The sequence below is a fragment of the Brienomyrus brachyistius genome, chromosome 1, assembly GCF_023856365.1.
Source record: "Brienomyrus brachyistius isolate T26 chromosome 1, BBRACH_0.4, whole genome shotgun sequence".
Classification (NCBI taxonomy): Eukaryota; Metazoa; Chordata; class Actinopteri; order Osteoglossiformes; family Mormyridae; genus Brienomyrus; species Brienomyrus brachyistius.
Genome location: NC_064533.1, coordinates 7,161,032 through 7,173,349, shown reverse-complemented (window position 1 = coordinate 7,173,349; position 12,318 = coordinate 7,161,032). Strand labels below are relative to the sequence as shown.

General features: G+C 45.0%; 1 protein-coding gene across 1 annotated transcript in view; it reads right to left on the bottom strand.

The window, feature by feature from the left end:
- Nucleotides 1–22: 22 nt before the first annotated feature.
- The window catches only part of mapk8ip2 (mitogen-activated protein kinase 8 interacting protein 2), a 50,332-nt gene continuing 38,036 nt past the window's right edge, over nt 23–12,318 (bottom strand). The window contains exons 5-14 of the mRNA XM_049016033.1: nt 12,266–12,318; nt 11,812–11,889; nt 9,042–11,348; nt 8,463–8,538; nt 7,092–7,264; nt 6,698–6,807; nt 6,285–6,407; nt 5,645–5,715; nt 4,573–4,671; nt 23–4,281 (exon numbers count right to left, since the gene is read on the bottom strand). The exon at nt 12,266–12,318 is cut by the window's right edge and continues 26 nt beyond it. Of these exons, the coding sequence (XP_048871990.1) occupies nt 4,209–4,281; nt 4,573–4,671; nt 5,645–5,715; nt 6,285–6,407; nt 6,698–6,807; nt 7,092–7,264; nt 8,463–8,538; nt 9,042–11,348; nt 11,812–11,889; nt 12,266–12,318 (3,163 nt within the window). The 3' untranslated portion in view covers nt 23–4,208. The remainder of the gene's footprint in view (nt 4,282–4,572; nt 4,672–5,644; nt 5,716–6,284; nt 6,408–6,697; nt 6,808–7,091; nt 7,265–8,462; nt 8,539–9,041; nt 11,349–11,811; nt 11,890–12,265) is intronic.

Sequence of the window (12,318 nt, the reverse complement as noted above, 5' to 3'; positions counted from 1 at the left end):
AGCCGATTCACAGAGACACCCATCAACATCAAGCATATATTTTATTCATAAGACCAAATCCATGACAAGGCAGAGTGCGTAAAGTTTATACTTCATTATAAGTCCTTGTTCAAATGATACAGTGTCCATCACATACTGACGTGTTTAGCTAAAGAGCAGACGAACAGGGTTTGATTAGCATTAATGTAAAACAGGCTACCTGGATGCAGTAGAGTTGCTAAACCAACCCGAATGGAATCTTCTGGAACAGCCAATGTCGGAAGAGTTCTGAAACCTTATTGGACTAAAATGATACACAGGAAAATGAAACAGGTGGATACAGTTCTGTATATAAAACATCCTTTTGGACAATTATCTGCAGCTGGTTTTTGGGTTAAATCTATTTATTCTCAGCGTAGCGGGCAATGGAATCTACGTCAGACTTTACAAGTAGGTGTTTGTTGATGAACAAATTCTGGAGAGTTCAGATCCTTGCAAAACAAACTTTGTCGCATGATTACATTTGGTAAAGTAGGAGATGACAGTACGAGGTGTTCCGTTACCTGGAGGAACGTACAACATAGAAAGAAAATGAGACCTAAACCCAAAAGGGGAAGTACTTCTGTAAATCCGTCAGTCTTCCATCGCTGATGCTCAAAAAGTCACGGAGTTGGTCTTCTTTATTTTAAGTGTTTGGTTCAATCACACACTTGAGATGGTAAAGAAACAGACCCTATTGCATTTACAGCGCTCTCTCTCCGATAACACCACACAATCTCTGATCACTTCTGATTTCCCGAAAATAAGAAGTGATTGCTACCTGTCACTAAGAGCAGTGATGCTGGATTCTGCATGAAATATGGACAGGATGACCTTTGGGAATATCCTCCCTAAAATGGCTCATCTCAGATAAGACTTATGCAAGCTAGAAAACCGTAGGTACCAGTAGTGAGTGTTTCTAAGAGCTGTTTTTGGCGCAGTACCCATCAAAATTCTGGACACACCTGCTTTTAATTCATTTGTTACCTTATGGTAAAAGGCCTCGAGGCAATGATAGTACATACTAAATACAAGAGAAGTGTTCAACATCTCAAGATTTTAGACTCTTCAAAAAAAAGCCTCGTGACATTCTCTCTATCAAGTTCCAGATGTAGCCGCCTGGAATGCTTCTCCAACAGTCCTGAAGGAGTTTCCACAAGTTCTTGGGCGCAAGTTAACTACCCAACTCAAGCTTTAGGTCGGGGGAGTGTAGGGGCCAGGTCACAGTACTCCATCTATTTGCTTCTTCACAAGATAATACTACATAACTGTGAGGTTTGCTCAGGGATGATTTTGTGTCCAGACTTTTGGCTGGTATTGCACATCCTAAGTTGAACCCCAAAGCTCAGCCCCATCAGTCTGTGCCTTTCCTAGTATCGGTATGTATAGCCTGATTTCTAGTTCAAACTGCAACTACATAATTCCCCTCTGCTGGTACGTAGAGAAGTTAACATTTAATTAGCAAATGCTTTCAGACAAAATTATATACATATATGCGATTTTTTTTTGGGGAGGGGGGGGATTTGACCTCGCAATCTTCCAAGTTCAGGCACACCCTTCTTACCTGATGAGGCACAGACCACCTCAGAGAAGCTGTACACGTACAGAATAAGTAATGAGACTAAAAAAACACAATAACCTGCAAAATCTTGTTTTACAATTACAGTAATATCAATAATCAGAGGGAATGACCAACACAGTCAACATCTAACACGCTTCCACTCTGCTGAGTTACGCCCTTTCCTATTTCCAAAGTTCATAAATTATTAGCAGAATGATATAGCACCCTTACACGCCAAGATAAATATCCAGGTTCAGTCTGTTTTTGATTTTTTTTTTTTCAAAAATAGAAACACATCCTTTTCGTTGTGTTGCTTTGCTTCATCAAGATTTGAAAAAAGAAGGAAAGCAAATGGCAACAAAAAGCTGCCGAGAATGGCTAAGGCTAAGCTTTCTTATAAATGGCTAAAATGTACTGCGGCTGGCTTTAAGGACAGAGGTCCTGTGCTTTTTGTTACGGATATCTCCCCTGGTATTAGTGCTTTGTTAAGGATTTGTGAAGGTCAGGACAAGGACACGAGTAACGATATGGAAATCATGCAAACAAGATGGGGACCAGACAGCGACTATAAGACGAGTTCCCACAAGCGGACACCGGGATCCCGGGAATGACCCACTCTCCGTCTTCGGATCGAGTCTCAACCAGATTTCCAATGACAGCGATTTCGCTCTCCTTTTATTTTCAGTAAGGTACAAATTAGTCACAATCTACTGTATCCAGAAAACCCCCACATGAACACCGACACAGATGTGAAACCTAAAACGTGAAGCATTCAACGTGTAACTCATTTCGGTAAGAGGGAAATAGTAAATAGCTGTAGACACAATATTGGTCTGTGATCATATGCTTTATATAATAAATACTTTTGCTCTATATGATGATCATTAAAACAATATCCAGAAGAATAAAAAAAAAACTTCTTGAAGGACCTCGTTTTGTGTGTTTTGTCTTCTTTTTTATGACCCTTTTCCACGGTGTAACATACCCCAGCAGCTAACAGCAGGCCCCTGTGACATGGACATTGGGATTATGGTCTTATACTGGACATAAAGAGGCCTCTATCTGTCTCTCTCTCCATTCAGCCCCACGCTGCCCGAGCAGCTCAGGGAATCCGGGGGAGAGAGGGCGTGTCTTCCTCCCCACAGCATTTGCAGCTGAGATCCCAGCCAAAGATATTATTGAACAGTCCGATATATTATGGCTTCGATCACTAGTGATGTTGCTGGAGGTTTAATGCCGGCGGTTTCAGAGTGAGCAGCAAAAATCCAGAGAGAGAACCGAAAGGGGGGGAAAAAAACACGGCAAAGGTCTTCGTTACAGAACCAAAGTTTTCTTCACGTTTTACGACATGCAAGACCGGTATCTACATTAAAGCCACGCTAAGTAAGAAAGATCGAGTCTCGTCTCGCACGGGAAAAATATAGTCTTTCGCGAGAGCAGCGCCATTTTCCCAGAATCCACTTGACCATACAATGACGTCAATATCATTCATGGAAATAAGCTGTACAGAGACAGGACAAGAGAAAAGAAGCTGTGGCCATTATTACCGTAAACTTTTCAAGATTTTGTCCTTTTAGGCTTTCGATCTATGTGATCTAGGCTCTAGGACTAATTGCCGAATGTACCCCTATTCCTCTGATGTTTAAAGCAGCCAAATGAATGCACGCCGTGCCATTAGCTGTCATTATTATAAGGACATTTTGCAGTATGTGTATACATATATCATTTTCTTCGGCTACAAACTAATTGCATATAAGCTGATTTTCATTGTATTTTTTAATCGTCTTCTGCCTCGCCAAAGATGATGGAAGCCGTGATTGCTGTGTTTTTTTTTCTCCCAAAGCTGTAGCTTTTCTTTAACAAAGGCGACGTGGATCTCGGAAGCCTTAGAAAGTCCGGCTGTTGTGACGCCCTGCAAGTGCGCGGTTTTGTCAGTCCGGTCTTTCACACAGCAGACCACACCAGATCACTGACCGTGTCCTGACAGTACCCAGTCATAACCGATGTGGATGCTAATAACCACTTGTTTTTAAAGCAATCTAACGTTCTCCTAAATCTATACATTTATTTACAGTATGTTTCCTCTGCCTATTCACTAGGAGACTCCTCTATCCCACACTATGACCCACCTCAAATCTATCACCCCCCCGTTTACCTTCTCCAGAATAATAATTTCAGTAGAAATCAAAACATAATTTGTTTGATATTGAACAAATTCTTATTTACAGACTCTCATATTTTTTTAAATCTTCTAGTTATATAAAGCCTACCCCAAACCCAAGATTAGCACAACAGAAAATCTTTCCTGTTTGCCTGTCTGTTCTCTTTGTTACCCATAAAGCCATGCATGAATGTCGCATACAGAATTTGCTGTAATTTTAAATTCATAACGGAAAAGAAAATCAAAGAAAATGTTTGCAGAGCTGCCAAAAAATCCCTATAATATTGTAGAAAAGAAGTAAAATATAAGGGTAATTCATCTGAGGAGTTCTCAAAGTGAGCGCACTGGGGCAAAAAAAGAAACGCCAGAACAAAATGTATTGTACAATAGATAACAGCTACACATCGCCCCCTGGTGGAGCACTTAGGAACATACATAATAAGAGGAGGACGGGGCTTGACATCTCCGCTACTCCAGGTAGATGTCCTCCGTGGGACAGGCATACTCCAGGTGCTCCTGGTAATACTCCTGGAAAGCGCGTCTGAAACAGAAGCAAGGGCTGAGTTGGGCCTGACAGCTAAAAAAAATGGATAAAATGAGCCGCAAATGCGTTTGCTGATGCTAGTTCTCCGAGTGCCAACGATGATCACATTAGCATCAATTATGCTGAAAGCTAATGAACGGCTTTTTTAGTCACAAGGCTAGCGCAAATTTTTATCTCCCTGTTTCAAGTGACGCATTGTTCTCTTACGTAACTCAGGCTCAAGGCGCTGCATTTCGCCCCATTTAAACTGTCCTCTTCCATGAAAATAGGGATTAATAAGGGTCTTACCCTACACATTCTGCCACACGCCGCATGGACTCCTGGGATACGAATACGTGACAGGCAAAGCGGTTCAGCGTCGGATGCTTGGTGATAAACCCAAAGTAGCTGGAGGTGAAGACAAGAAATTGATTTCAGTTATTTATGTACAACCAAATTGTCAAGTCAAGTCATTTTATTTATACAGCACAGTTAAAAACAAGCACTGGCTGTCCAAAGTGCTTTACAACAATAATAATAAAAAAAAAACAATATGCATAAAAACCAGAGGGAAAATATAAAGATGCATAAAAAAACATAAACAAAATGAAGTCAAATGTAAAATATAATAAAACAGACATTACGAAACTGTAATAAAACATGTGGCATATTTGTCTAAAATTCCTCAGCAAGTAAGTGTTTTAAAATGAGAGTGTAGGAAGAACATAGTGTTTAATGTGCTGTCATTCAATGTCAAATCAACAATGAAGAATTTGCAAAGAAAATGCTTTTTTAAAAAATATTGGGTGATGGTACAGGTTTTGTGTTAAAAAAAGCTTTTCTTTATTAAAATGTGTGATGTCAGCGCTGAGCTTTTCCAGTTGAACGGCTGGTATGTGTTCTCCCCTTGGCAGTAGGGTCCCAGATAACCAGTATGTGAATTATTAGAGTATTCCTTCATCTTTTTTTCGTTCGGTGTGTGTGGTGTAGTTCCTTTAATTACCCTGCGTTTATTTCTTTTAGCGGGGTAAAGATAAAAGCTGCTTTTCCTGGTTATATATTAACGAAAAGTAGTAATTAATTGAGAGTTTCTCTTCCTGCTTGTGCTTTAAAATATAATTATAACAATTACTATTTTATAATGAACAGTATTGTCTAGCTTTGTCAACAACAGTTATATAATATTTATACAGTTGAGAGGATCATGCATTTTTGCATGAACAACATGCAATTGTACTACATTTATGCAGCTTTGGTTATATATACAAAAGAGTTTTTATTATAATCCCTAAAGCAGTCTTAGTGCATATGAACCCAACACGGTGCATTTGTATGTGTGTGTGTGTGTGTGTGTGTGTAGCACCCCCTAGTGGACAGATACCAGTTGTTCTTGGGATGGCATCCACAAAAGGAGACGTTTTTCATCTGGAAGAAGTGGCTGCACCTGTCAAACTGAACAAAAGCAGACAGATTTAACCGCGCAGCCAGACTCGGCCCCCATATCGCCCGTTCGGAGACCAATCAGGATATGAAGCAAATGGCACTACCTACTTCTTTGGGGGGAGTCAGACACTGTAGGGTAAGGCTTGTGGGGGCAAATGGATCACAAACCTGGATGGCAGCTGCTTCATTTCACATTCTCACTGCACCCATGATTTATTTCATCACCCCCATTCCCAGTAATTAATATTATTTGTCGTATTTTGCTGTGTTGCAGCCCTGACTCCACCCCCAAGATGCTGGGCTGAAGCCATCTTTTACATCCTTCTTGTCCCTAACTAACATGCACCCCACCCCCCCCCCCCCCATCTCAGATTCTCCTTTACTGTCTGGGTCTTCACCCAGTCCCGACTCTGTACCTGACAAACTGGATCCTTTCTGCCAGTTCCGCTTTGCTACGTGGCGGTGCCCTCTATCCTGCCCTCTATCCTGCCCTCTATCCTGCCCTCTATCTGCTCTCGCACGCCTGTTAACAACCTCGAGAGAGCCCTGCAGTGAGGGCGAAGCACCCCAGACCTCACCTCATCCAATTCCCCGAAGTCGTCGTCCAGACTCATGACCAGCTTGATGCCCTGCAGGCTGATCTCCAGGTCACACAGCACAGGGGGACGTACATGTACTGTCCGCTTCCGTGTGACAGCGATCTACAGCGGCAGGGACAATGGGGAGGATTAGCCAAACCTGAACCCTGATCCTGGTGCAGTCACCATTTGCACGGCATACCCCTGGTGCAAGACATCCAGCATCTTCTCTGTTGGGTTTGAGAAGACCTTGGTGCATAAGTGTAGACTTTTGAATGTGATCTATGTGGCTGGTTTACTTGTGTCATGACACACTGACCCCACAGCCTTGCAGATCTACGGTGAAACACCCGAGATGATCTTCAGGAAGACTGAGATTAGGGGTCTGCTCAGACCCGAGGGCTAAAGCCTACCTTCTGCATAGCAGCACACAGGATGCCATTGCCCTGATGATAGGGCACCTCCACCGACCCAAGGAACTGAACGCTGAAGCTCTCCATCCAGGATGTGTCCCTCTTCAACCCTGCAAGACCATGACCATCTGCGTATTAATGCTACAAGGATATGATAGTTTCAGTGTTGTGTGTTGATTAGTGCCTAATGTCCCTCATCCTGAAATTCTTGTAATATACATTGGTGTCATCGCTTTTCTTTGACACAAGGTGACCTGGAACCAGGTCCTGACATATTGACACATGTCACACTCCTTTCCTGTTCCTCGGAGTGCTGTCACTTATCATCCCCATCATCGAGCTGATCCATACTCAATTCCTCCAGGTCATGATTCCCATTTCTGATTTAGCTCACCTCCAAGCTCCCTGGCTTGACCGACGACCTCGTGGGCGTAGTAGGCAGGGAAGATGCCCCTCTCCCCGGTGCGCATGTTATATCCTCGGTACCAGTAGTCATCCTCCTCTTCCTCTACGAACAAGGGATCGTCCACGTCCAGCTCTAGTTCGTCCGCATGCCTGGGGATGAACCTGCAGGGGGCGGCAGAGAGCCGGGATGCCCGTCACAAAGTAAGCTTAAAAATCACAGAATGGTAACTCGTTTCCTGCGTGGATGGATTGATCTCTGCTCCCCCACAGGGAGAATTCCAACAGAATATGAGAAATGGAACATAAATTATTTAAACAGAGCATATAGAGCAGACCATAATGACACAGTAACTCCATAATGTATGTGGCATAATTTGCTTTTTGGGTCAGGCTTGGGTTTCAGTAACACCCCCCGCCTCTGTGGATGTGACATCATCCGCTCATTAGTGCTGTAACACAATAGCCTCAGACGGTCCCCGTGTCCCTGTCCAGCTGCTCCCGACCCCTTTGGAGAACGTGGTGGGAGGTGTTCCCCTTCTGTCCCAAGATGGGTGGGGGGGGGGGGACCCTGCACTCGGCCCCCAGGAGCTGCTGGCTTTCACACTAATGAGGTCTCTCATTACGCTACACGCCCGCCGCGTTGCCCTCCAGACGCAGATTTGGTGGAGGGGGCGGGGGAGGGGGGGGGGGGGGACGTAGCACCAGTCACACACTCAGGCACAAGGGGCAGGTGACTCCTCCTGCTTCCCTTCGTAGCCGGTTGCCATGGGAGATGGCATTGTCTCCATGGCACCTGGCGCCAGAGTGTCTTGTGACATGGAATGTGAGCATCACACCACAGTGTGAAGCCCTGGAGAATTTAGCAGAGCCAAACATGGCAGAACATAGTCTCTCCTTACACATAGTCTATAAGCAGAACAGAAAGGACCTCGCAATTCATACATATTACCTTTCCTTGTTGTTAATCAATTTTCATTCAGAGAGACTACGTTTACATTCATATAACTGCATCCCTTCATATAGTTAAATACGGTCCAAGGTCAAGTGCCTTATTAAGGTCACACAGCAGGGAGCTTCGGGTTACGCTGCCATACCCTTAACCACGTCACCGTCTCCTGTCACACCATCTGTGCCTCTTAACTACTGAACTGCTCCGTGTCCTGAGTCTTGGGCTGAGGGACCACTGCGGAGATCCAGGGTTAGCATGCATGGGGTCAGGTGTTAATCGCACCTCCCTTTTTGTTGATATAGTGGCCTTTCAGACAATATAAAGGCTACCCGACTTGCATTTGGCCAACAAAAATCTTTCCCTGGGTTGAAAAACCGTATTAAAAGCCCCTCCCCCCCTTAAAAGATTTACCTGAATACAGCCCTGTGTGTCTGTTCTCTCTCCTGTCCATTGATGGTGCACGCGAAAAGCCCAAATGACTCTGTACCTGCATGAAAGGGCAGAGGGAAGACAGATCAATAATACCAACTTACAATCTAACAGGAACTGAAAATGCATAGTAGCACTAAGTCCCATTGGTATAACAATTAAAAGTAATGGCTGTTATTTTTGTGTAGTTAAATATTTTCATTACACATTAGCAATTAATTCTAATTTGTCCAAACATTTTTTTAAAATGATATATATGTATATATAAGGGGAAAATCAAACTTCAAACTGACGTTTTACTCATAAAAAACACATTTTAATAATACTAAATGGAAGATCACGTGATTTAATGTGAAGAAATGTACAAAAGATTAATCATATACAATTAAGTACGGGAAACCTAGGACATACAACTCATTAAGGGAAGGAATAACATTTTTATTGGGGGACAGGAACTCTACGTGGCTTGTTGTTCAGAGCAAGTAGTTGTAGTACTAGTAGATGCAATTTTTTGCAATAATAATAACTTTCACAGTTTGTTTCATTAGGAGTTGTACTCACTAGATGAGCGTGTGGTGCTGTTGACAAAAACATTCAGGAATTTCTTGGAGAAGGGAATTTCAGCCTCGGGGGATGAGTCCTCCGAAGAACTGATGACATCCAGGTTCTCTCCACCCTGGCCAAACTCGGCACCCACTTCCAGGGGGCAGTCGTCGCACAGCGTGGATATGTCGCTGTCATCACTCAGGACGGACGTGCACCTCCTCAGGCTGACCAGCTCCAGGGTGGCGTTCTCATCCACCACCAAGGTGTACTTGACCGAGTCGTAGGCTAGTGATTCATCCATGTGCCTTCCCATCATATTCTCGGTGGACCTGTGGGCCTGGACGCTCTCGTCGACGGGCGGAGAGCTGTCCAGGTAGGCATCGCCGTAGGGGGAACCGTGGAGGGACACTGGGAAGGAGCCCTCGTCGTTGTCAGTGGAAAAGGTCAGGCTGAAGCAGCGGTTAGTCTGGGTGGTGGGAATGTCCAGAGTGAGGCTGTTCTTCACTTCAGTCATCCGGTCCAGTAACCTCATGTTCTCCCTTTCCTCATCACTCTCCATATCTTCAATGTGGGGTTGAAGTCCTGTCATTTGCATTGACAGGTCATTATCAGGCTCCTGCTCCTCTTGTATAATGTTTTTATCTAACATGGGATCTGGAGAGCTGTCCAGGTTTTTGGGGGAAGCCGGACCTGAGTCCACACCATGACCTCCTGGGTTTATCATTCTGCTGCTATATGCCTCATTGAGGATGGGGGCGTTGGTGTCCTTTACATATACACACATGCCTGATGTGTCATTGTTTCCTGATAGACCCACTCTGCGCTCTGGTCGAACCATCTCATCACCTTTAAGTTCCTCCTTGGAATCAGCTGACGCGATCAGACCTAAGTCTTTGCCGTTTTCATCTGACGTCTCCTCCTGCACGTCATCATTCGACTGCGGCTGGGCTTCAAAATGATCATTAAAAGCATCTGCCTCCAAGTCTGATGAGGGGGAAATGGTGTCCGAGATGGAGGCAGACCTTTTAAAGCAGTCCTCTGGACAGCTTATGGGGTAGGAGCCCTCGGAGATCATTTTGTTGACGAGATTGCTGAGCAGCCAAGGTGAATCCGAATTCTCACTCAGTTCATCTTCTGATTCTGACTCAGAATCACAGTCACTGTCATCCACGGCAGGCATGAGTTTTGGCCCTATGGGCAAGTAGAAGGACCTTTTAAAGCTCTCCAGGCTGTGGTCTGGTTCAATCTTCAGCACCAGCTGTTTGGAAAGCTCATCGTCACAGCAGTCTGTGGGTGGCAGGGTCTCGTCGGGGTCGGCTGTGTGCTCATAGATGGCATCATCAACGCTTTGCATTCCCATCAATGCCTGACTGTCATCCAGCTGTTCCTGCATCTCTGGCGCATCAATGGGCGAAGCCTCTTTGATGGGCTCGGGTTGCCCAAGGAGCAGAGAAGCCTTGATACCCACAATCCCGCTGTCTTGTTCCAGCTCGGTCTCTAACTCCTGATCAGAAGTGGGTGAGCTGGCCTCCTCGATGGAGTTGGTGAGGTGGGACGAGCGGCCACTGCTGCTGTCACTTGTCAGGTCCAGCTCAGTCTCTGAGATGGATGAGATCATGTGACTGACCAAGGGCCCCCCGCAGGCAAAGGCTGCCTCCAGCTCACCCTCTACGTCCGAATCAGAGCCAGGAGTGCTGAGGTCATCGCTCTGCTGGTCCGAAGTCGCGTACATGTTGCATCCCTTCATGTCTGCGATGCCTGGGTCAGATGATGGGGAGTTTGTGTCATCAGAGGCTCCAGATGCACGATCTTGAACGTTTGCACGATGGTCAGAGAAAACCTCCGCTTGTCCAGCATTAGGCTGAGCAGATGATGACATAAAAGCTATTTCACATGGTTCAATCGGAGGAAACTCTACATAGAATGAGTCCTCAGCTTCTTTGCAGACCAAGTCGTCCGTATTCTTGGACAAAAAGTCAACGTCAAAATCTTGGTCTAGTTCATCGTCTGTCAAGGGGGTTCCGGAATCATTGCTGGCTGGTGCTGAGGGGGAAAGGCATTTGCTGGTGCCTGAAGTCACGTCATTCTCCAGCTCAGGGTCAACAGCCAACTCAGTGGTGATGGTATATGTTTCATTGGCTTGTCTGGATTGGGACCTGCGCCTTCTGGCACAGGCACTGTTGAGGTCTTGGTCAACTTCTGTGTCGGAGCACTGGGAACTCTCGCCTACAACAGGCACACTGTCACCCTGGGCTGGGGCCTCAACGCTGGGCTCACCCTCGGTGTCGGAGCTGCTGGACATTTTGTGTTGATCGAAAGACTCTGTTGGAAAGAGACACTGCTTAGGCAATGGTAGTATTTGCTGCCAAACTATGCATTTATGTGAGATGCCTGAGGTTTGACCCCATTGGACACAAACAGTCACTACAATGAATATTTAATAAACGAGTTCCTTATTTACAAGATTCTGAAGAAGTTTGTTCTGTTAACCAGTTAGCTAGCTGCAATCGTTTAAATCAACTAACTATCTATTTATTTAGTTTTTGAAACAGCTGGGGGGTAGTCAGGGATGACTATTTGAACGAGGTCCCAGATACCTGCCCTGGTGCTTAATTGGTATCCACCTATCAGGGAACAAAGGAATCAACAGAGATCCTGGCAGCGAGACAACATCTGTGCTATGGTTGTCTACCATGAGTGGATCAGACGTTTATTTTATCTCCTCTCTGCACAGGAGGGGACTGGGGCAGGTGCCCAGTGTCCCGGGACTCTCCTGAGAGTCTACCTTTGACCGGGGATGCAGTAGTTTGACCTTTCACATGTTCACCTTCCTCAAGGCTGGAATGATCAGGAGACAGACGCCCTGAAATGCAAAAAAGACACATATCAGGACAAAAGGCAAGGCCAGAGATTATTGATGTCAACAGCAAGTGAGGTTTGGATTTCAGGGAGTCACTAATAAAATGACATTTCAAAATGGATGTTTATATGCTGATAGAACTAGGTAAACCACCCGAATTATGATAACTTAAACTCACTTACACTCCTAATGTAAATCACTAGTGGTATTATATGTTAATATCAATTAATATTAATGAAAAAGTATTAAGAAAGATGAGTGCAGAAGATAATGCACTAAGCTCTTCCTGTGGGAGATGTTTTGAAGGCCGGTGTCAGGTGCCTCACGGTAATCCACAGGCCAGAAGCAGTAGCTGAGCTCGGGAACGGGATTTATTTACCGTGTGAGGCGGGGTAGCGGAGCGATTCCTGCCAGCTTCCTTTTCGGGGGGAG